At 36.4% G+C, this 26,468-nt stretch overlaps 1 protein-coding gene across 1 annotated transcript in view; it reads left to right on the top strand.

Moving 5' to 3' along the window:
* Window positions 1-26,468, top strand: part of HORMAD2 (HORMA domain containing 2) — a gene marked incomplete at its 3' end in the record, with an annotated part of 65,920 nt that overhangs the window by 11,866 nt on the left and 27,586 nt on the right. The window contains 3 exon segments of the mRNA XM_079943014.1: window positions 4,774-4,841; window positions 8,024-8,175; window positions 8,352-8,611. Of these exon segments, the coding sequence (XP_079799140.1) occupies window positions 4,774-4,841; window positions 8,024-8,175; window positions 8,352-8,611 (480 nt within the window).

The following is a 26,468-nucleotide window of genomic DNA, read 5'->3' as shown; positions in this document are numbered from 1 at the left end:
TGTTTTCAGTAGGTTTGAGGGGAGGTTTCCCAAAGTAAGATCTCCTGATAAATTGTTAATAAATTGGTCATTTCCTTAGTGCAATAAATTATTATGTTTTCTTATGCATGTAAAACTCATCTGAAACTAATGGTTTTGAGGTAGTGAAATGCTGAGGAAATTGGGCTATCTACAGAAAAATATTACAGAGTGGGAAGAAAACTGTGAAATGAGTTTTGATGCAGGCAATGTACATAATAATAAAGTTAGAAAGCAAAAGCTTATTATATAAGTTCTGAGCTATCATTTATGACCCAGAAAAAAATATTTTGAACTCTTACATATTATTTCCTATAGCAGTGATCCCTAACCTCTGTGTTCATGGCACACTCTTGATTACTAGAAAATTTGGTGGCATGTTTAAGGGTATTAAAAGACTTAAAAGGACACCAAATGTGTCAGCAATAATTATGGTATAACTATGGCACAGCAATGTTCATAGTGCCTGAAAGTATCCATGGGGTTACACTGTTTTATGGTTGCTCTTTAGCACCAAGTCACTGATAGAACTATTTACCTCTTTGATCTCTTTCTTCTATATACTCGCAAAACAGCATTCTCACATAAAGTCTTTCTTTGGCATTTATCTGATATGGTACCATGTTTCTTGACTCATACTGGTAGAAGTATATATTGTCCCCTAAGCAAAACTGCACAAACAGTAACAACATTAATATTTACCTGAAGCAAAAATGCATTTTACACGTGGACTAAAATTTGCAGCACTCTTGTGAAGAGTCTGTCATGGTACACCAGTTGAGAACCTCTGTCTTAAATAAGTTTGCTTATCCAGTCCAGAGACCAACAGAGTTTTGGGCATTGCACAAACACAGCTTCTGCACTTGAGGCTTTGTTCTGGTTGCTCCATCTTAAGAAAGAGATGAACTGACGAAAGTAACTAAAGTAGTGAAGAGGGCTAGTGTGTCTTTTCTGCAGATACACACTAAAGAATGGGTGCAGGGTATTAATAAGATGTGTAAGCCGAAATGTAAATATGTTAAGGAAATTTTTACACAGTTTAATGCATGATAGACCCATAAAGAATTACTATATTTGAATATTGTGAGGATTCAAATCCTACTATTTCACCATCTGTTTTTCTTTTTGCCTGTTAGAGGTGGTCAACACCACTTTTAACAGACTGCTTCAGGAACTGAAATATAGATGGTCCCTGCTTCTAGCCACAATATATTTTTAGATACTTTGTTTTTAAAAAATCCTGTAGGATGAAATCCTAATTGAATGTGAACTCTATCCTGGCTGAATATTTATTCATTCAGCAAGTATTAATTGGGTTCCCCTTATGTGCCTGAAACACAGGAGTTAATGGGTAGACAAGGTCCCTGCTGTCTGGAAGCTTACGTTCTTATGAGGGAGGATAAACAATAAACAAGTAAACAAAACTTAGCAAAACAGTTTCAGATAGATCGTAATGCTATGAAGAAAATAAAAGTTGGTATGCTAGAGAGTGCTAAGGTGGGAATGGAGGAAGAAAGATTGGAGGGCAGTCCCTGGAAAGCCTCCCTGAGGGGCCACTGTTTGAGCTGAAACTGAAGAAGAGTCACCCCATGCAGGCCTGTGAGAGGTAATAGCATGTGACTGCAGAACAACACAGTAGTTAACATTGCAGGCGCTGGAGTCAAATCCCAGCTCTACTACTTACTAGCTTCATCTATAATGATGTAATACCTACTCTGAGTGTGGCTATGTAAGAATGAATAGATGTAGAGCATTTAGGGAAGTGCCCAGATATCATGATTATTATCATCAACTGGAGACAACATTTTCCAGAGTACAGTTGTGTAAAGGCCCAAAGGCAGGAAGGCATCTTGTGTGTTCATGGACAAAGAGGGTGCCCTGAGCCTGGAACTGAGTGAGTGGGAGGGAAAGAGGCAGGAGATAAGGTCAGAGAGGTAGGCAGGGGACAGATGAGTAAGGCCCATGGACCAAGGTAAATTCTGGATTTTATTCTAAGGGCAATGGGAAACCATTAACAAAGGAGCGACATGGTCTGATTTGCATTTTCAAAACTTTTTTTGGCTGTAGAACAGAGAATGAATTTGGAGGAGGAGAAGTAGTTCGGAAGCAAGCAGATCAGATGGAAAGAGACGGTGTTGGCTTGGATAGGGTGAAGAGAATGAAGGTGAAGAGAACCAGATGGACTTGGGATGTGCTTTGGAGATAGACCTGAAAAGTCTTGCCGATGGATTGGAGTGTGGAGGGAGAATGAAAAGCTGTGTATGTTGCTGTTGCTTTGGACCATGTGGATGCATTCAGTATGATTAATAGAAACCATTGGTGAGCAGTTTAAAGACTCATACTTATTAGGCAACACATTAATCTGAAAAGCAGGAGAATGTTTTATGAGGTGTTAAGAAGAGACTAGTGCCTGCTGTAAATATACCTTCCTTGATCAATCAGACTCGGATGGAAGTTATTAAGGATTATCATCTTCTATAAAACAATTACAAACATAACTCTTTTATTAGTAGTTGCACTAGGGACCAAATAATAAAATGTTAATAAAATTATCAGCCACTAAAGGATCCACTCTTGATACATTTAAAAAAAATAAAAGATAGCTCAGAGCATCAAAAAGGTAGAGCTGGTTGAGAAACATGGGCAGTCAGGAAGAACAGGCATTGTTTACTTGACAGGGCAACTATACCGCATCAATGCATCAACGCATCAACGGAAGAGAGGATATTGTGTATCTAGCCTGTCTGGAGTGAACCTGTTGCTGTAGGCACCTCTATTCTCACATATCTCTCGTACTCACAAAGCAACATTCTGAACTTGGTTTGATTTCTCAAGTAGACTGTCTTGCTAGAAAAAATCTTTTTCTCTTAAAAATAACTCCATTACAAGTCAGTCTTTTTAGAGTATAAGCACCATGAGCCAGTTTCCCTAGGACCTGCTCACCTATAATTCATGGGATACCAAATCTCAGAATAGACAAAAGTAACAAGAACATTGTGATTTTTTCTGATCAGTCTAACATTCCATCCCCACATTGTCAAGAAACAAACACTGCAATAGATGAATGAAGGGTATTTTTTGTGTTCAGACTTAAATTCATACCCTTGCCTGTCTTTAGCACCTTCTCCAGCTCTGTGTACAGACTACTGTTGACCCTTGAACAACACAAGGGTTAGGGGTGGTGACCCCCAAGCAGTGGAAAATCCATGTATAATTTATGGTAGGTCCTCCATATACACGGTTCCTCTGTATCCTTGGTTCCTCATTTTCAGATTCAACAACCATGAATCATGTACAACTGTAGTATTTACTATTGGAAAAAAATCTGCGTGTAAGTGGGCCTGCATGGTTCAAACCCATGTTGTTCAACAGTCAACTGTACATGTATCTGGGTCAACTGTTAGCTTCAACTATTAGGCAATCACCTTATTTTAAATGGAGTACATCTCTCATGAGGAAATCTGTCCTTTATTTCTAGCTTATTTATATCTGTTTATATTTGTCCATATTTACAGCTAGCAGACAGCAGTGGTGTCTAGTTTTTAGTGCAGGATCAAAAGAACAAAAATAAAAAAACACCTGATACCATAGACCCTGGTTCCTTTCTGATTTTTTCTAGCTTTCCTGTTGCCATTCTAGTCTTCCCTGAATTACTACAGAATTCTCTCTCTCTCTCTCTCTTTCTTTTTTTTAACATCTTTATTGGAGTATAATTGCTTTACAATGGTGTGTTAGTTTCTGCTTTATAACAAAGTGAATCAGCTATACATGTACATATATCCCCATGTCTCTTCCCTCTTGCGTTCTCTCTCTCTTTTTTTTTTCAGAAGTCTCTTAATTGTTCTCATGGTTCCCACTTCTCTGCACTCTTAAAATAGCCAAGGTGATCTTAAAAAATGCAGATCACTCCCATGCTTAAAATCCTTCAGTGGACTTCTGGTTTACTTGGAATAAAGTCCAAACCCCTTAGTTAACAAGGCCCCACAACTTTCTCTACAACCTCATCTCCTACACTCTCCCCCTTGCTCACTCATCGTCAGCCATTTGGCCTCCTCTGTGATCCTAGAAGAGGCTTCCTTTCCTACTGTAGAGCCTTTGCATTGATGTTTCTTCTGCTGGGGTGCCCTGCTCTCCCCTAGCTCTGCACATGGCTGACCTCTCTCATCAATGAGGCTCAGCTCAAACATCACCTCTTTAGTGAGGCCTTCCTTGTTCCTTCCAAACCAAATCACCACCTCTCCCTTCTGTACTCTGTCACAGCATCTGCTTCATATTGTTCACAGCTCTTATTACTACCTGAAATTATTTTATTTGTTTACTTGTTTATCGACCATTTCTCCCACCAGTCTGTGTTTTCCAGAAAAACAGGGACCTTTTCTGTCATGTTCACCATAGTGACTCCACTGCCTGACACAAAGTAGACATTCAATAAATATCCTTATCATGAATGAATGGTTTCTTAACTAGTTCCACTGTTATTTACCTAAGCTGGGTCAGACACTTGACTCTGTGCTTTAGCTTCTCCAGCTTTAAGATGGTAACAAGAGATTATGCCATCTAACTCATTTTCAGCATGGAGGAGAAAAAGTGTTATCTTTATATCTGGAAATATTACTCCTGAATAATGTAATGCTATAAAACAAGTATGTAGGAGGTATAGTAGGTATACAATGAAAGTGTTCCTTACCTATTATCAGATAAGATTCTGGATTTTTTAAAAATAATTTCTTTCTCTATTCCCTTTGCTATTTCTAGAAAGTGACTGAGATATACCAGTTCAAATTCAAATACACAAAAGAAGGAGCCACTATGGATTTTGACAGGTAGAATCTAATTGTTTAATGAACATGAGAAATATGTAGGATTGAGGTAAACATAAGCTTCTTGAGGCCAGAGATAGGTCTTATACTTCCTTTGTAACTTCCCCAACAATCTCACAAAAACCACTATTATGAAAAGGGACTGTAAAAATTGTTTAAATTTCTGAAATCCATAGATGAAGCCAGTAGGAGAAGAGGCTTCCTTTGCTTCTTTCCTTCTTCTCCTATAGGTGATATTAGTAGGGTCTAAAGGCAATTTAGTGGTTAAGAGTTCCAATTCCTAAGGCAGAAAGATCTAGCTTGGAACCCCAGCTCTGACTATTACTGGTCATTTAACTTTGGACAGAATAATAAACCTCCCTAAATATTAGTATTCTCATCTGCAGAGTGGAATTAATAATATCTACTTCATTTGGTTGCTGTGATTATTAAATTATAATGCATATACAAAGCTTTACCCGTGCCTGGCACATAATAAACACACAGTAAATTGTACCTAGTGGTGGGGATGGTGGTGGTCTTTGGAGGCAATGGTGGTTGGTGGGTGGCACAGCAGTAGAAATTATATTAATGAGGCTGTCTATGTGGTGTTGATTGAAGAACTCCATGAGGCTCTATCTAGCCACTAATTCAAAGTTTCTCAATTGCTATGCCAAGATATTAACCCTTTCTACCCTCAATATAGCCAGATCAGGACTGGGGTAGATGAAACCCCTGTGCTATTTACCTATAGACACAAATATTCTCATCTGTTTACCCCAGTATGTCATACAAATATAATTATCTATGTGTCCCTGTATGGAAAAGACTGGAAAGCACTGCATTTTCCTATCAAGTCTGAAATTCCAAGTTTTAGATATACTAATGGGTTAAATAGCAAGGACAAGGACATTTACTTCAGAAGGTCCTTAGTAAAGATGGAGATGTTTTGTTGAGGAGCAACATTTATTCCCCTCCCAGTAGCTTTTGGATTCAGATAGAGCTAAGTATTGCTGATGAGACGGAACAGAAGTGGGGAGGGTGGATGATGGAGAAAAGCCTTGGGTGGTAGAAAGCTGCACCTCAGGGGGATGAGTTTCTCTGAAAGGAATAACACTGAAGAGAAATGTGGCCTAATTCTCAATTTTCCATACTATTAGCTCTGTCTCATCATTTATTATTACAAGTTTAATGATTTCTCTCCAAGATTCACACCCTTAATTATCTTCTCATTTGTAAAATATATGGACAGCATTAGGATGTGACGTGGAAGTAAGTTCTAGGAACAAGAATTAAGGTACTAACCATCATTAGCTAACATCTGTATAACACTTTACAGATTGTTCAGCACTTTTCACACATATTCTCGCACATAAAACAGCTGCCTTTTACTCTCTGTACAACTGACAAGCAGATTAATCTCTTTTGTTACGAAGGCACATATGTCTAGAGGTGAACAGTAAAACATAAATGGCCGAATCTGGGACTTCCCTGGTGGTCCAGTGGTTAAGACTCCATGCTCCCAATGCAGGGGGACCGGGTTCGATCCCTGGTCAGGGAACTAGATCCCACATGCCACAACTAAAAGTTCTCTCACACCGCAACGAAGATCCTGCGTGCTGCAACTAAGGCCCGGCAGAACCAAATAAATAAATAAATATTTTAAAAAAGAAAAAAGAAGAAATGGTCAAATCTTTTACTAAGGGGAAGAGAAGGTAATGCATACGTGACCAAAGGTGGGCACTTGTTCAAGTGATTGTTCATACAAAATTACCTTATCACCTCTTCTATAGTAAAGAAAATTTTCCTTTTAAAAGAGTACAAGGGAGTCTTGAAAATGATTTTACATGAGTATGATTTTATGAATATGGTGTATACTGAAGGATCCCATGTGCTACATGGCAACAGCCCCTCCCTCTCATTACCTATTTCAAATTGGTTAAATCCTGGTAGACAAAACTTTAAGTTTTTCAAAACTGAAAAAGGAGCAAATGTGATTCCTTAATGTTTGTTTTATGAATTCACACTATCTCTAGTAGTTCAATTACTAAGGATTATTTTTCAGTATTGAGAAAGGCATTGTAAAAATATATTGCAGTCATAGTCCTTGGAAACTACTCAAATGTGAGACTAATTGGGGAAAAAATTTTGGAGAGAAATAAAAAATGTTTAGAGTTGGAAGGTAATTTAGTCCAACTTGTCCATTCATTCATTAATACAACAAATGTTTATTGAGTACTTAATATAGTTGGGCACTAAACTTAGTACAGTGGAGATGAAAAATATAGCCATTCATAGTCTGGAGGGAACATACAGTTACAAACAGGGGTGAGGTATAGGGATTACCAGGGAAGACTTCCCTGAAGAGATGACACATGAGATGGGTATTAAAGGATAAATTCGGTAGAGTCAGGAAAAGAAGTGGGAAAAGCACAGTACAAGCAAAGTGAACAGCACATACAAATGCACAGGAGTAAGAAGGAACTGGGTAGTAGTTGCAGATGAAGGTGGAGGTGAGTGTGTGGTTGGTTGTGAAAGGCATTGTACACACACTGTTCTCAAATTTGATTGAAAGTTGATGGATATAATAGAAGAAACTTAAGCAAGAGCATGACATGAGTGGATTTTCCTATTAGGATATTATTTTGGTAGTAGTGTGGAGAATGTTTTGCAGTGTGGGCAAGAAGAAAAGCAGGAAGAATAGTCAGTCATTGTCATAATCCATGTAAGAGTGAGAAGGGGATGCCTCTGAGAGATAACCAGATGATACAAAGGCCCAGAGTTGATGATTGATTTAACTTGGAGAGGTATAGAAATGTGTGTAAGCTTATCTCACATAGGAGCTAACTGACATAGAGTGTCTAAGTGACTTGACTGGGGTCATTCAGCCAGTTAGCAGCAGAGCCAATATTAAATGTCAAGTCCATTGCTCTCACTATTATAGTATGCAGTTATTTGTAAATCAGATTTTTAAAAAATCAGGTCACATTGAAAATGTCTTAAAGGGAACTTGCTACTTAAGAAATCCTTTGTATATACATTGCAAAAAGTACAATAACTCCTCTAATTTACATTCTAAAATAGTCTCAAGAGTGTCCTGAGTTTATATTTATCTGATCATATAGTAAAAAGTTTTGTTCTTTTTAAAATAGATTTTCAGTATTATATGTGATTGAAAAGTATGCTGTTTTTCCATGTGGTTATAGCAGTAGCACAACCTTCGAAAGTGGGACAAACAGTGAAGATGTTAAGAAAGCCAGTGTTCTACTGATGCGTAAATTGTACATGATGATGCAGAACCTTGGACCCCTTCCTAATGATGTTATACTTACTATGAACCTCCACTACTATAATGCAGGTAAGTGGAGACCTCTAGTCAAATTCCTTCAGTGGTGAAGTAAATGTTTTGGATAAATAGAAGGATTTTGGCAAGCATTTGAAAGAGATGTCTGTTGTTACACATGAAAGATTATGCTGACTTGTTCTCCTGAAACTCAACAGTTTTCTCGGTTTTCTGCCCTTTTCATTTTGCAGTGACCCCACATAACTACCATCCCCCTGGTTTTAAAGAAGGGGTAAACTCACACTTCCTGCTGTTCGAGGGGAACCCTGTAAACCTGCAAGCGGGATTGGTCTCCACTGGCTTTCACAGCATGAAATTAAAAGTCACAACTGAGGCCACCAGAGTGTCTGATTTGGAGGACAGAGTCTTTCAGGAGAGCAGCACTACAGAGATCGCCCATCAGGGTCTAGACTGTGATGAAGAGGAAGAGGAAGAGGAATGCAACAATCACGTAAGGCAAAGCTGTAGCGACCCTCCATTGCTTCAGTTAAACCCAGTTGACATTTTTCAGTTCATACACAGGTCATATCATAGTAACAGGATCCAATGGAGTGTGCCGGGTGTAAAAACTGAAACAAAACTAGCCCCTAACCTCGAGTCTTTATTCTAAAAAAGCACTATCTTCGAGAAGGAAATATACTCTGTTAGATGAAGTGGTCCATGGCTAGGAGAAAAAAAGACTTTCTAATATACTTCTTTTTATAAAAGGTACCCATGAATTTAGGAAATTTTGGATTTTCTATAACTTATAAGAGCATATTAAACATATTTTAAAATATTATAGGTGTTTATTCATACTCACTGCAAGTATAAGTAAGTTCTTGATTACTGGGGTAGAAAAGTGTTATGGATAAACTTAAGTCAGAGTGCATTCATTTTCACTGCTGTAGATTATTCTACTCTTGACAGACATTCTTTCTTCCTCTGCAATTGTTATAAACATTCATGTATACACCTCCTCGTACACATATGCAAGAGTGTCTCCAGGGAATATACCAAAGAGTTCTAGGGCTTGCACATTTTCAACTTTATTAGGTAATGAAAAACTGTTCTCTAAAATGGTTGTACCAATTTATGCTCCACCAAAAGTGGAAGGAGTGCTGTACATTATTGTCAATACTTTTTTTTTAAGTAATACTTTAAATTTTATTTATTTAGTTATTTATGGCTGCATTGGGTCTTCGTTGCTGTGCGCGGGCTTTCTCTAGTTGCAGCGAGCGGGGCTACTCTTTGCTGGTGCGCGGGCTTCTCATTGCGGTGGCTTCTCTTGTTGTGGAGCACAGGCTATAGACACGCGGGTTCAGTAGTTATGACTTGCGAGCTCTAGAGCGCAGGCTTAGTAGTTGTGGCGCATGGGCTTAGTTTCTCTGCGGCATGTGGGATCTTCGTGGACTGGGGCTCGAACCCATGTCCCCTGCACTGGCAGGCAGATTCTTAACCACTGCGCCACCAGGGAAGTCCCCTTGTCAATACTTAATTTTACCCAAGTTTATGTTTTCTGCCTAACTCCTGGATGTAAATGGTAATGCTTCATGATTTGATTTTGATTTGCATTTCCCTGATTATTAATGAGTTTAAGTATCTTTTCATGTATATTGGCGGTTCTGGTTTTCTTATGTATAAAGTAACTGTTCAAGTCTTTCATGCATTTTTCTATTGGATTATTTATCTTTTCCTCATTGATTTAAAAATATGTTCTGAATAGTAATTATTTTTCATTATTTATGTTGCAATTTTTTTTCAGGTTTGTGGCTTGTCTCTTCACTTTCTTTAAGATGTTTTTTGCTAAAGAGAAGTTCTTAATTTTAATGTAGTCAACTCTTTTCCTCTAATATGTGCTTTTGGATATTAAGAAATTCTTCCTTATCTGAGTTCATTTTTAATATTCTCCTCTATTTTGTTATAAAAAATTTAAGGTTTTTCTTTTTACATTTTTATTCCACTTGGAGTTTATTTTTATTTGTGGGGTAAGGTAGACCAGACCCCTTTTACATTTTAAAATCCAAGTATAATATACATACAGAAAAATACATATATCATAGTGATACAGCTCAATAAATATTCACAAACTGAACACCAGGGCTGGGATGAGAGTGAGGCAAACAAGGTAAGAGTGAGTACCACCTTAAATATTACTTCCTAGGTATCTTGTTTGCCTCACCCCATTCCAGCCCTAATGAATACACATGTGAAATCAGCACCCAGATCAAGAAACAAAATACTACCAGCACCTTGAGAAAACTCAGTCTTACTTTGCAGTCACTGTTCTACTCAACAGGAGTATCTCTATCCTGGCTTCTATTAGCATAGATTAGTTTCTCTTGTTTTTTATTTTATAGATGTGGAATCATGGAGTATGAAACATTTTTTCACTGCTTTGAACATTCCGAACATGTTTTTTAGTGAAATATATACACATTTCTGGAGGGAATAGATTTACTAGGAGTAGAATTGCTGGGTCACAGGATATGAGTACATTTAGCTTCAACAGATACTACAAAGCAATTTCCAAAGTGCTTGTGCCAATTTACACTTCCATCAGCAAGTTTTGGTTGCTCCACATCCTCACCAAATGTTGGCATTTTCCATCTTTTTAATTTTAGCCATTCTGGTGGGTGTGTAGTGGTAGGTCATTGTGGTTTTAATTTGTAGTTTCCTGATGACTAATGAAGATGAGCACCTTTTCACATGTTTATTGGCCATGTTGGATGTCCTCTTTCGTGAAATGTCTTTTCAAGTCATTTGTCATTTTTCTATTGGGTTCTGTTGGGTTTGTCTTTCATTCTTATGGATTTGTAGGAGTTCTGAATATATATTCCACATATAAGTCCTTTGTCAGATACATGTATTGTGAATATCTCTTCAACTTTCTAACTTGCCTTTTTACTCTCTTAACGGTGTATTGTGATGAACAGAATATTAATTTTAATATAGTTCAACTTATCAATCTTTTCGGCTATCTTCGGCAGTTTTTATTTAAAAATTTTTATCCACTCTAAAGTTTACAGAGATGTACTCTGTTTTTCTCTAACAAGGAGAAATAGCTGCAGAAACAGAAGTGATTTTTAAAATTATAAGATACCTCCATGAATAACATCATACCAAAAATATAAATAACTGACCTTTCTCTCCCCTATCTTCAAGTATTTATATATTTTGGTGTGACGTTATTCATGGAGGTCTCATAATTTTAAAAATTGCTTCTGCTTCTGTAGTTATTTCCCTGTTTTTATATCTGGTATTTATTTGTGCCCCATTCATTTTTCTTGGTTAGATTGGCCCCAAATCAGTATTTTTTATTACTCTTTTCAAAGTCATCTTTCTTTTTTTTTTTTTTTTTGTGGTACGCAGGCCTCTCACTGTTGTGGCCTCTCCCGCTGCGGAGCACAGGATCCGGACGCGCAGGCCCAGCAGCCATGGCTCACGGGCCCAGCCACTCTGCGGCATGTGGGATCCTCCTGTACCGGGGCAAGAACCCGTGTACCCTGCATCGGCAGGCGGACTCTCAACCACTGCGCCACCAGGGAAGCCCTCAAAGTCATGTTTTAGTTGTACTGATCTCTTCTGTTGCTTTGTTTTTCTATTTTGCTCATGTTTTGTTTTTATCTTTGCCTTCTTCTATTTCTCTGGTTTGGTTTTGTCTCCCTTCTTCCAAACTGATCTCTCCATCAATATATAGACATATATATTCTACGAGTACCTCGAATTCAGTATCAAATGGAATTTCAACTTCTTACCAAACATGCTCTTCTTCCTCCCAGGTTCCTTATCTTTGTATTTCATTAAAACTTTACCAAGCAGCCTGACCAGGAATGTGTTCAACTCCTATTTTCTTCTCACTTTTCACAGCCTTTTGGTTGCCATTTCTGTCTGTTTTGTGTCTGAAATACTTCTCCAGTCTGGCCCTATTGCCATTGTACTGATTCAGGCTGTCATCATTGCTTTCTTGGTGAAAGACAGCTGAGCCTCCTAACTGAGTCTCCCTGATGTCAGCATTGCCCCTCTAATTTGTCTTCCAGAGTGCCAGAGAGTGAGGGTACTAAAACTATGATGATCATTTTCAAATATTTCAAGTTGATTTATTTTGTGTAATTTCAAAGGTCAGAATGAGAACCAGAAAATGAAAATTACATTGGCTGGGTGAGGTGTGCAGAGGTTGATTTTGGCTCAAGAGAAGGAAGAACTTTCTCTTAAAAAAAATTTTAAAGCAATATCATAATGATATTAAAGTAATTTAAAAAGCAGTGCAAATTTTCCAGCTGTCCTACCATCCCATCCCATCACTACTGTTTTCTTTCCTTTTTTTTTTTCTTTTTTTTTGGCCACACCATGGCATGTGGGATCTTAGTTCCCCAACCAGGGATCAAATCTGTGCCCCCTGCAGTGGAAGCACAGAGTCTTAACCGCTGGACTGCCAGGGAAATCCCTGTTTTCATTTTTATATTTTCCGTCCCATCTAGTCTTTTTCCACAGATATACATATTTATACACGATTTTAATCATGGTATAAATATAAATTTGTTTTATTGATAATTTTATACTTAATATTAATTTTATAACTATGTCCTACCTTACTCTTCATATTTTTAATTTTAATGAACTTTTTTTTCCATTTAGGTATTATACCATTTTCCTACATTAAATATTTAAGTTAATTCCTGATTTTACTACTGTAAATGGTGTTGTAATAAATACCTTTGTATGTATGGCAGAATATTCCCTTATTTTCTAAGGGTATAGTATCAGGAGTGAAATTTACAGAGCCTGAAAATTTGTATAGCTCTCAAATGAGTATTATCATTTTCCAGAAGTTTCCAGCTTCTCTACCTCCTCAGGATGGATTTTCTAAAAAAGACAACTACTTGATAAAACTGACTGTCTTGAGAAGGGTGAACGCTTTGTCGACAGCTGTGTTCAAGTACAGGTATATACTATGTTCAAGATAGAGTATAGATGATTGTCTCTAGGGTGTTGCAAGAGAAAATCATGATTTAGGGGGAAGGTTGAACTAGACTGACCTCTGAGGTCCCTTCCATGCTAAGATTCCCTGGGTTATATTTTGAATTCCTATTAAGAGAATAATGCCCTACTAAGCACTGTGAGGAAAATTAAGACATATAAAATATAGTTTCTACCTTTGAGAACTTTAGCTGAAGAGACAATATCTACATGATATAAAGAAAAATAATACTGGAGAGTATATGAATGATAGAAATAATATTAACTAACAATACTGAGCATGATACTCAGGGCTTCACATGTATTATCACTTTAAATCTTCCCAGCTATTTTATGAGGTAGATTCTATTATTATCCTGATTTTACAAAGGAGAAAACTGAAACTTAGAGAAATTAGCCCAAGGCTACAGATACAGTGAATAAGTAGCAGTGCCAGAATTCAAATCAAGGCAGTTGGACTCCAAAGCCTGTGCTCTTAGGATACAGAAATAAAGGTAAACTGGCACTGTGTGGGAAGGTTTCATTGAGTTGATTTTATGGATACATCAGTTTGATTGGCAGAGATTAAGGCAGAGGACGTTCCAGGCAAGTTGGAAAGTACAGTGTGGTAGCATCAGAACTTCTGTCTCTATGATTTGGAATTCCAATTCTGAACCTTCCACATCTTTTCCTGTATCCTACCTGGCTTTGCTGAAATCTCTACTTTTCATAAACTTTAACTCAAAGATTTTTAAAAGCTTTTTTAAATCATAAAATTTTTCTATTAAAATATAAAGTTTACAAAATCTTGATCAAAACAGCTTATACTGCTTTTTCACCAGTGATCCATAGTAAAGAAGTAATTTAACATAATCATCTTGTGAGGTTATTGTAAGATTGAAAAAAATATTTTAATACAATTTTCTTTTTCAGGTTATTTCTTATCTCAGTCACAGAAAGACAAATATAAAAGATTTCTACCAGTAGTTGAAATTATTCAATATTTGTACTTTTCATTTTCTGGTGTGATCCTTAAGATCTGAAGAACAATGTAAAACTGAGATCATAGTTTGGCAATGGATTCAGAAATGATTAAAGGAGATAAACTTGAAATTTAAAATTTCTTAGATGATAAGAACTCTTTTTTTTTTTTCTTTTTTTCTTTTTTGCGGTACGCGGGCCTCTCACTGTTGTGTCCTCTCCCGTTGCGGAGCACAGGCTCCGGACGCGCAGGCTCCGGACGCGCAGGCTCCGGACGCGCAGGCTCAGCAGCCATGGCTCACGGGTCCAGCCGCTCCGCGGCATGTGGGATCTTCCCGGACCGGGGCACGAACCCGTGTCCCCTGAATCAGCAGGCGGACTCTCAACCACTGCGCCACCAGGGAAGCCCTGGACAGGCTTCTTTAAAGAATTCACCTATGTGGTGACAATAACCACATGTTCTGGAATTGGTTGTAGAATCTTATTTAAATTTTATGCTAAGTTTAAATGCTGAGGGAAAAGTACTTCTTTCTAATAGAGGTACTTAACCCAGGCTCCTTAAAGGACTAGTAATTACTGATACATCCAGACAGCTATAAAAAGATGGAGAGCTAATGTTGCACATGTCTATTGTAGAGACTGATGGTCCTAGTTTATTAAGACATTACAGCTCTTTGGGAATTCGTATTTTTATCAATTTTTAAGTGGGGATCCATAGGCCGTAATTTTCTGAGCTTTTTATGAATTTTTGTACCTTCAGAAAGGGTTGCTTTTTCTTTTTGATGAAGTCCACAAAATAATACATATAACAATATATGCCTTTTTTTCCCTGTGTGAAGGCCATTTTTTCCCCTGTGTGAAGGCCATTTCTTACCTTTTGCGCTAACACATTTGATTAAAGTGTAAATGATTTGTTTTTGAGAAATTAGAATGTAAAGTACATTGGTGCCGAAGTAAATGGAACCGTTTAAGTGTGGACTAGAAAGATATTTTCTGTAATTCCTTAGAATTGCTTTGTATTCTAGTCAGTGGATTAAAACAAGAGCCTTTTCATTCAGAATCTATTTTCTCCCACTAAACTCTGAACTGAAGTTTTGCATTTTTGAGGTATAGTCTGATGATTTTCACAGTATTACATCTCTTGAAGCATATATGCCTTGTTTGATACAATGTAGTATTGGCAAGAATATCTTAGATTCTTGGAAATAGAGTTGATTATTGAAAACATTGGCACAGGCACATTATCTACAGAAAATATTCAGACTTAAAAACCACACATCATTCTCTCTTTGTCATGGGGCTATATAGTCCTTTTCACAAAGTTTCTTTTTGTCAAATAGGAAATTTTTTCAATTAATTTTTCTGTTCTGCATTACAGAATATAATTATTATCCTCTGTTAAACATGAAAAGAGGAATGAAAGTTGGTTGACTTTTCCATCAGTCATATAAGTCATCTCTTTTTTTAAATGAATCACTCTATAACATACCAGAGAATTATCTCCTTCTTTTGTGAGTGGGAAGAGCCACTCTGATGATCTGTGTATGTTTCATTTACATAAAGAAAAAAAGAGTATATATATATATATATATATATATATATTACAACAGAAGAAAAGCATAGTGAGTAATCTTAGGTAATAACACTTTGGATGTTACTATTATTAAACCCTAGCATTAAAAGAAGTAAGTTTTGTTTTTTTAAAAAAGGAGTAAGACTGAGAATGTTCTTTTTGGTTTAAAAAAAATGCCTGTAATAATCTGAAATAATACAATGTTATCATTATACTAAAACCAGTGTAATATTAGGCTCTATTTAGAGTTTTTTAAAAAATAGAGACTTTATTGAGATTTAGTCAATTACATATTGGAAAAAATATAATGATAATGTTACTTAATTATATAGAACTATATACAGTTGGCCAATTTTTCTAATACTTGTTATATGTGCTGCTAGTTTTCCATCTGAAGTTACATTGCCTGTTGGTAAACAGATGAGATAATGGTTTGTAACAAACCCAGGCATTGTAAGGAGAGTAATTCTTTTGGTATTTATATTAGGATCTCAAAATTGAGATTTAAGACTTCAGAAGATCAGTCCTTCAGACAGTGATAAAGAGGAGCTAGACACTGAAGTATATATATATCCTCTATGGAGCCACCCCCTCAAATTTGCTTCTTCCTGTATGATGGAGGGCTCCTCCTGCTTTGATAACCAAATTCAGAACAAACAGAAACCTTATAGCTAATAGCACTGGTCTGACATTAAAACAAGTCCACACTTAGCTCATTGTGAAGAAAGTTTAAAATAATATTCTAAAATATTCTAATCAACCATAAGGTATCAACATTTATTCAGTCAGCAAATTTATATTGAAGCCTATCATGCTTGACTCACTGTACAAAGATAAACACGTCAAATCCCTGATTCAGAATTGCTCAGGAGAAATGGAACAAGTAGCTGTTATATAAATAATAATAATAATCAGCATTTATTAACTGCCTACAAAGGGCTTTATATACACATGGCTTCAATTGATCCCAACAACTTTGCATAACATTTTATAGCTGAAGGAACAGAAGTTCATAGACATTAAGTAGCATATCCAAGGTTGCCCAACTAGAAAGCATCAGAGTCAGTATCAGAGAACCTAGGTCTCTCTGGCTCCAAAGCTCATCCTCAGTCCATTAAACCTTACATTCATTCATGTAGGAGAGAATGTTAAAAATCCCACAAGAGAGCAAAAATCCTATAGAATGATTAAATTCCACTTTTATTCATGAAGGAATAATGTAACAGACTTGCTCTCCTGTTATAAAAAATTAGGAAACTGGGTAAAATATATGAAGCAACTGTTTTCAGACATTAGATAACAGGAAGGGCAAAACTGTGATCCCTGAGAGAAGAAAAACAAGGTGAGCCTTAAAACTGCACCTTCCATCAGGGGGTTCTTTCTGGACAACTGGTGTGGGAAGGGGGAACCCAAGCAGAGCATGGCATCTTGCTGGGTTGAAGAAATAGACTGGAGTTTGAGGAAGCTGAAGCACCTGGGGACAGAGTATCAGAAGGGAGGGATCTACAGAGAGAAAGAGCTCCAGAAATCATCACTGGCATCCCTTGAGTCTTTTGTTGAATATTCAGCTTCTCAAGTATGGGTTGAAATTCTACAAGGTTGGACACAGAAAACTATTGGGGGAACTGTAAAAGAGTCTTAGAACTCTCACAAGACTGACAGACATTCACATAACGATCAGTTATGTGGAGAGACCTTGTTGAACACCTGGAACATTCAATAGAGACTCCAGAAGGGTTACACCTTAGCATGAAGGCTAAACCAATCCTTTAGTGAAGGCCTCCAAACTGAATTCTAACAGCTTAAAAACAAGCCTTGAAAGGATCAAGCTTATTTGCCTGCCAAAATAACATTCAACACTTTTTAGAGGAAAACAAAGTCCAAACACTCAACTATGTAAAATTCTTATTGTCTAGAATCCGATAACAATTCATTCACATGTAAAGCAGCAGAAATACTGACCTATAACCAAGGAAAATTAGTCAATAGAAGGAGACCCAGAAATGCCAGCAATGATAAAATTAGTAGATAAGGACTTTAAAACAACTATTATACCAAGTGCAATAATAACCTATGTTTACACAAAAACATGTATACAAATGTTTATAGTGACATTATTTGTAATCTCTCAAAACTGGAAACAACCAAGATGTTCTTTAATGGGAGAATGGATAAATTTAAAATAAAAAAGAACAAACTACTGGTACCTGCAACATCATGGATCAGTTGCAAATACATCATGCTAAGTGAAAGAAGCCAGCATCAAAAGACTACATACTGTATGATTCTATTTATACAACATTTTTTTCTTGAACAGCTTTATTGAGATATAATTCATATACCATACAAATTGCCCACTTAAAGTATATAATTCAATGGTTTTTAGTATGTTCAAAGAGTTGTGTAACTATCATTACAGTCAATCCTAGAACATTTTCATCACCCCAGAAAGGAACCCCATACCCTTTAACTATCACCTCCCTATTTCCTCTTTCCATCTCTCCCCCAAGTCTTAAGCAACCATTAATCTATTTTCTGTCTCTATAGATTTTCTTATTCTGAATATTTCATATACGTGAAGTCACACAATATGTTGTGTTTTGTGACTGGCTTCTTTCACTTAGCATTATGTTTTCAAGTTTCACCCATGTGGTAGCATGTATTGGTGCTTCATTCCTTTTTATGGCTGAATAACATTCCATTGTATGGGTAGACCACATGTTTATCTATTCATCAGTGATGGACAATTAGGTTGTTTCTACCTTTTGGCTATTATGAATAATGCTACTATAAACATTCATGTGGGACTTCCCTGGCGGTCCAGTGGTTAAGACTCCGTGCTTCCACTGCAAGGGGTTCGATCCCTGGTCAGGGAACTAAGATCCTGCATCATGCCAACAACAACAACAACAAAATGAAAAAACATTCATGTACAAGTTTTTTGGAACACCTATTTTTAATTCTCTTGGGTATATACCTAGGAGTGGCATTGCTGGGTCCTATTAACTCTGTTTAATCATTTGAAGAACTCCAAAACTGTCTTCTAAAGTGGCTGCACCATTTTATATTTCCCCCTGCAGTGTATGCAAGTTCTAATTTTCTTCACATCCACAAAAAGACTTATGTCACTTTTTGATTATAGCCATCCTAGTAGGTATGAAGTAACTGGTATCTCATTGTTATGATTTCTATATCTGTAGCAACTAGTGATATCATTGTTTATTGTCCATTTATATGTCTTTCACGGAGAAATGTTTATTCAGATATTTTGCCCATTTTTAAGTTAGGTTATTTGTAAACAACAATAAAAACTGTTGAGGTGTAAAAATTCTTTATTTCCTGGGTACAGTCTCTTAACAGATGTATGACTTGGAAATATTTTCTCCCATTCTATGAGTTGTCTTTTCATTTTTGTGATGGTGTCCTTTGAAGCACAATTGGTTTTTAATTTTGATCGAGTCCAAATTATCCATTTTTTCTCTTGTTGCTTATGCTTTGTGCGATGTGTGTATGTGATATCCAAGAATCCTTTGCCAAATCCAAGGTCATGAAGATTTACTCCTTTGTTTCCTTCTAGGAGTTTTATAGTTTTAGCTCTTACATTTAGATCTTTGATACAGTTTGAGAGTCAATTTTAGTATATGGTGTGAGGTAAGAGTCTGACAGCATGCTTTTGCATGTGGATATTCCAACACCATTTGTTCAAAAGACTGTTCTTTCTCCCTGAAATGGTCCTAGTGCTCTTGTCAAAATCAGTTGACCATAGACAGGTGGTTTTATTTCAGGACTCTCAATTCTATTCCATTAGTCTATGTGTCTATCCTTATGCCAGTACCACACTGTCTTGATTACCATTGTTTTGTAATAAGTTTTGAATCAAGTATGAGTCCTCCTACTTCCTTCTTTTTTCTCAGGATTGTTTTGGCTATTCTGAGTTCTTTGCAATTTCATATGAATTTGAGAATCAGCTTGTCAATTTCTATAAAGAAGTCTGCTAGGATTCACATAGGGATTGCATTGAATCTCAAGATCAGTTTGGGGATTAATGACATCTTAATAATATTAAGCGTTTTGATCCATGAACATGGGATATTTATCCATTTATTTAGATTTTCTTTAATTTCTTTCAGCAATGTTAGTTGCACAAATCCTGTTAGTTCTGTTTCTCTGCAGAACCCTAGATAATACACTTGCTGAACTTGTTAGTTCTAATAGTTTTTTAGTGGATTCTTTAGGATTTTCCACATACAAGATCATGTCATCTGCAAATAGATACACTTTTACTTCTTCCTTTCCAATCTGGATGCATTTTATTTCTTTTCCTTTTGTAACTGCCCTGGCTAGAACTTCCATTACAATGTTGAATAGAAGCGGTGAGAGTGGACAGCCTTGTCTTGTTCCTGATCTTAGGAGGAAAGCATCCAGTGTTTCACCATTAGGTATGTTATTGACTATGGTTTTTGGGTAGGTGCCTTCTAACATGTTCAATAAGTTTCCTTCTATTCCTAGTTTCTTCAGTGTTTTTTTTTTCTAATCACGAAAGGCTGTTGGATTTTGTCAAATACTTTTTTTCTATTAAGATGATCAAGTGATTTTGATATGATGTATTACATTAATTGATTTTTACATATTAAACCAAGCTTGTATTTCTGGGATAAATTCCATTTGGTCATGGGAGATTATACATATATTTTTTTTTCCTGAATTCAGTTTGCTAAAATTTTGTTAAGGATTTTTTTGTCCACATATATAAGAGATATTAATCTATAGTTTTCTCTTCTTGTGATGTCTTTGTCTGGTTTGGTATCAGGATAACATTGGCCTCATAAAATGAGTTGGGAAGTGTTCACTCCTTTTCTATAGTTTGTGGAGAGTTTGCATTAGTTTTTCTTTGAATTAAAATAAGCTAGCTAGGTCTGGGTTTTTCTTTCTGGGTAGTTTTAAACTTATTATTAATTCAGTCTCTTCACTTGTTATAGATCTATTTAGATTTTCTATTGATATTTCTTCTTGAGTCAGTTTTAGTAGTTTGTGTCTTTCTAGGAATTTATTATTTCAGCTATGTTATCTCTATTGACATATAACTGGTTGTAGTACTCCTTTATACTGCTTTCTTATATTTTTTTCTTATATTTTTGTAAAGTCAGTAGTAATGTTTGCTATTTTTTTAATTTATTTATTTATTTTTTATTTATTTTTGGCTGCATGTGGGCTTTCTCTAGTTGTGGTGAGTGGGGGGCTACTCTTCATTGTGGTGCACGGGCTTCTCATTGTGGTGGCGTCTCTTGTTGTGGAGCACGGGCTCTAGGCACACGGGCTTCAGTAGTTGTGGCATGTGGGCTCAGCAGTTGTGGTTCGTGGGCTCTAGAGCACAGGCTCAGTAGTTGTGGTGCACGGGCTTAGTTGCTTCCAGGCATGTGGGATCTTCCCGGACCAGGGCTCAAACCCATGTCCCCTGCATTGGCAGGCGGATTCTTAACCACTGTGCCACCAGGGAAGCCCTGCTGTTTTATTTCTGATTCTAGTAATTTGAGTCTTTTCTCTTGTTTTCTTGGCTACAGGTTTGTCAATTCTGTCAATCTTTCAAAGAACCAGCTTATGGATTCATCAGTTTTCTCTATTGTTTTTTGTATTCTCCATTTCATAAATTTCCAATACAGTCTTTATTACCTTTCTTCTGCTTGTTTTAGATTTAGTTTGCACTTTTCCATCGTCTTAAGGAGGAAGTTTAGGTTCTTTGAGATCTTTCTTCTTTCTTAATATAGGCATTTACACCTATTAAATTCCCTCTAAGCACTGCTGTTTTAGCAGTGTTATGTTTTGTTCTGTTGTATCTTCTTTTTTTATTAATCTCAAATGATTTTCTGACTTCTCTTTCGATTTCTTTTTGAACACATTGTTTATTTAGGAGTGTCATTTAATTTTCATGTATTTGTGTGTTTCCTCGATTTTATTCTGTTCTTGATTTCTAACTTTATTCCACTGTAGTCAGAGAACATACTTTTAATTATTTTTATCCTTTTAAATTTATTTGAGATTTGTTTTGTGATTTAACATATGGTCTTTGCTGGGGAATGTTCCACATGCACTTGGGAAGAATGTATATTCTGCTGTTATTGGATATAGTGTTTTATAGATGTCTGTTAGGTCTAGTTGGTTTATACTATTTTTCAGTCCTTTTATTTCCTTATTAATCTTCTGTCTAGCTGTTCTACTCATTACTAAAATTGGGGTATTGAAGTCCCCAACTGTTATTGTTGAATTGCCTGTTTCTCCCTTCACTTCTGTCAGTTTTTGCTTCATGTAATTTTGTGTTCTATTGTTAGGTGTGTATATATGTATATATGTTTATAATTATTTCATCTTCTTGATGGATTGGCCCTTTTATCATCATAAAATGTCCCTCATTATCTCCATTAACAATCGCTTCCTTTTGATGGGATTGTTTAATCCATTCACACTAATGTTATTATTATTTTAAAGTCTTTATTGAATTCATTACAATATTGCTTCTGTTTTACATCTTGGTTTTTTGGCTGTGAGGCATGCGTGATCCCAGCTCCCCGACCAGGGATCGAACCTGCACCCCCTACACTGGAAGGTGAAGCCTCAACCACTGGACTGCCAGGGAAGTCCCTAATGTTATTATTGATAAAGTAGGATTTATGACTATCATTTAACTTTTCATTTTCTATGTGTTTGTTTTTTTTGTTCCTCTAGTCTCCTTTACTGCTTTCTTTTGTATTGAGTGAATATTTTTAATGAAGCGTTTAAAATTAAACATTTTTTCACTAAATTTTTTGGTTTTTTAATTGGTTACTCTATCATATACATCTTAACTCATCAGAATTAGCTTCAGGTTTATGCTAATTTAATTCCAGGGGGATTTAGCAGTGTTACTCCTATATAGCTCTATTCCCTTTCCCCCTTTTCTGTGGTTATTATTGCTATTAATATTACACCTATAATGTTACACACCCAGCAATACATTGTCATAATTATTACTCTGCCATCTGTAGTCATTTTCTTAGCCCAATGCAGCTTTGTTCCTACTCAAGTCCTTTGTGCTTATATTGGCACATATATTACACTTCCTTATGTTATAGATTGAACAATACATTAAATACACATTATTGAATTTCTCCAGGAGTCTCTTCTAACAGGTCTGAGGTGATATCTCATTGTGGTTTTGATTTGCATTTCCCTGATGAGCATCTTTTCATGTGCCTGTTGGTCATCTGCATTTCCTCTTTGGAAAAATGTCTACTTCTGCCCATTTTTTTAATCGGGTTGTTTGGTTTTTTTGATGTTGAGTTATATAAGCTGTTTATATATGTTGGATATTAATCCCTTATCGGTCATGTCATTTGCAAATATTTTCTCCCATTCTGTAGGTTGTCTTTTCATTTTGTCAATGGTTTCCTTTGCTGTGCAAAAGCTTTTAAGTTTAATTAGCCCTCATTTGTTTATTTTTGCTTTTATTTCCTTTACTTTTAGGAGACGGATCCAAAAAATTATTGCTGTGATTTATGTCAAAGAGTGTTCTGTCTTTGTTTTCCTCTAGGAGTTTTATAGTATCCAGTCTTACATTTAGGTCTTTAATCCATTTTGAGTTTACTTTTGTAGATGGTGTTAGAGAATGTTCTAATTTCATTCTTTTACAGGTAGCTGTCCAGTTTTCCCAGTACCACTTATTGAAGAGACTGTCTTTTCTCCATTGTATATTTTCTTGCCTCCTTTGTTGTAGTGAAATTTATTTCTTAAATAATAAGACTTGAATGTCAAAATTAATCCTTGATTGGTGGGCTGCAGAATGGATGTTGTATTAGCAGGCATGAAAACAACATTAATCTCATTGTACATCTCCGTCAGAGCTCTTGAGTGACCAGGTACATTGTCAATGAGCAATAATATTTTGAAAGGAATTTTTTTTTCCTGAGTAGCAGGTCTCAACAGTGTTATCAATAGACATACTGTCATCCAGGCTCTGTTATTCCATTTATAGAGCACAGGCAGAGTAGATTTAGAATAATTCTTAAGGGCCCCAGGATTTTCAGAATGGTAAGTAAACACTGGCTTCAACTTCAAGTCACCAGCAGTATTGGCCCCTAACAAGAGAGACAGCCTGTCCTTTGAAGCTTTGAAGTCAGGCATTGGTGTTTCCTCTGTAGCTATGAAAGTCCTAGATGGCATCTTCTTCCAACATAAGGCTGTTTCATTTACACTGAAAATCTGTTATTTAGTGTAGCTACCTTCATTAATTATCTTAGCTAGAACTTCTGGATAACTTGCTGCAGCTTCTACATCAGAACTTGCTGCTTTATCCACTTTCATGTTATGGAGATGGCTTCTTTCCTTAAACGTCATGAACCAACCTCTGCTAGCCTCAAACTTTTCTTCTGAGAAAAGCTTCTCTGAGCTTCTGACAGCTTCTTCACCTCTCTAAGCCTTCATAAAATTGAAGAGAATTAGGACCTTGCTCTGGATTAGGCTTTGGTGTAAGGCAATACTGTGGCTGGTTTGATCTTCTATCCAGACCACTGAAACTTTCTCTATATCAGCAAGCCTGTTTTGCTTTCTTATCATTCATGTGTTCATTGGAGTAGCATTTTTAATTTCCTTCAAAAATTTTTCCTTTGCTCTCACAGCTTGGCTAACTGTTTGCCACAAGAGGTCTAGATTTGGGCCTAGTATGGCTTTTGACATGCCTTCCTTTATTTAATCTTAAAAAAAAACCAAAAAACGTTTTGATTTAAAGTGAAAGACATTCAACTCTTCCTCTCACCTGAACACTTAGAGGCCATTGTAGGGTTATTAATTGGCCTAATTTCAATATTGTTGTGTTCAGGGAATAGAGAGTCCCGAGGAGAGGGAGAGAGATGGGGAACGGCCAGGCGGTGGTGCAGTCAGAACTCACAAAATGGGCTTCCCTGGTGGCGCAGTGGTTGAGAGTCCACCTGCCGATGCAGGGGACACGGGTTCGTGCCCCGGTCCGGGAAGATCCCACATGCTGCGGAGTGGCTGGGCCCGTGAGCCATGGCCGCTGAGCCTGCACGTCCGGAGCCTGTGCTCCGCAATGGGAGAGGCCACAACAGTGAGAGGCCCGCGTACCGCAAAAAAAAAAAACAAAAAAAACCCCCAAAACTTTTATTGATTAAGTTCATTGTCTTATATGAGTGCAGTTCATGGTGCCCCCAAAAGAGTTACAATGGTAACAATCAAAAGATCACTGATAACAGATCACCATAACAAATATAACAATAATGAAAATATTTGAAATATTTTGAGAATTATCAAATGTGACACAGAGACATGAAGTGAGCAAATGCTATTAGAAAAATGGCACTGACAGACTTGCTCCACACAGCATTGCCACACACCTTCAATTTGTAAAAAACGTAATATTTGCAAAGCACAATAAAATGAGGTATGCCTGTATTAGAAATCAATAACAATATATCTGGGAAATATATAAAAATTTGGAAAATATTGAAAATATCAATAAAATTGATAAACCTATAAGCTAAACTGATTAAAAAATAGAGAAGACACAAATTTCCAATAACAGGCATGAAAGATCGATATTTCCACAAATCTCACAGATATCAAAAGCAAAATAAAGAAATATTGTAAAAACTGTATTCTGATAAATTGGACAACTTAGATGAAATAGTCACATTCCTTGAAAGACACAGATTACCAAACTGACACATATAGAAATAGATAAACTTAATAATCTTATATTGTATAAAGGAGTTGAATTTGTAACTGAAACTCTTCGCATAAAGGAAACTCCAGTTTAGATGGTTTCACTGGTGAATTCTTTCAAACAATTAAGAAAGAAATAATGCTGATCTTAAACAAACTCTTTAAGAAAATATTGAAGACTTCACAACTCATTTTATGAAGCTGGAATTATCTGATTCTAAAACCAGACAAATACATTATAAGAAAAGAAAACTCTGAACCAAACAATACCAATAGCTCTCATGACTGACTATAGATGCAAGTATCTTTAACAAAATATTAGAAAATCTAATTCAGCAATATACAGAAAGAAAAATACATCATGACTATATGGGGTTTATCCCACAAATGCAAGATTGGTTTAAGGTTTTAAAATCAATCAATGTAACTCACCATATTAACAGAATAAAGGAGAAAAACCACATGATCATCTTTATAGATGCAGAAAAAGTGTTTGATGAAATCAACATTTATTTGTAATTTTTTAAAGAGAAACTTCTAGAAGACAAGGAATGGAAGGGAACTTCCTCAACCTTATAAAAGACATTTACACCATGCACCTTTGGTCAATTAATCTATGACAAAGGAAGCAAGAATATACAATGGAGAAAACACAGTCTCTTTGGGACTTCCCTGGTGGTCCAGTGGTTAAGACTCCGCACTCCCAATGCAGGGGGCCCAGGTTCGATCCCTGGTCAGGGAACTAGATCCCGCATGCTGCAACTAAAGATCCCACACGCCGCAACTAAAAATTCCTCATGCCACAAGGGAGATCCCATGTGCTGCAGCTAAGACCCGGCACAGCCAAATAACTAACTAACTAACTAAATAAATAAATAAATAATTTAAAAAGATAGTCTCTTCAACAGCTAGTGCTGGGAAAACTGGACAGCTACATGTAAAACATTGAGAATGTTACCTCACACGATATACAAAAACTCAAAATGGATTAAAGACCTATATGTAAGACCTGAAACCATAAAACTCCTAGAAGGGAACATAGGCAGAACACTCTTTGACATAAATTATAGCAATATTTTTTCAGATCTGTCTCCTCAGGCAAAATAGA

The sequence above is a fragment of the Stenella coeruleoalba genome, assembly GCF_951394435.1.
Source record: "Stenella coeruleoalba genome assembly, chromosome: 14".
In the NCBI taxonomy this organism is placed as follows: domain Eukaryota; kingdom Metazoa; phylum Chordata; class Mammalia; order Artiodactyla; family Delphinidae; genus Stenella; species Stenella coeruleoalba.
The sequence above is the reverse complement of the archived record's forward strand: the minus strand, read 5'-3'. Positions and strand labels throughout refer to the sequence as shown.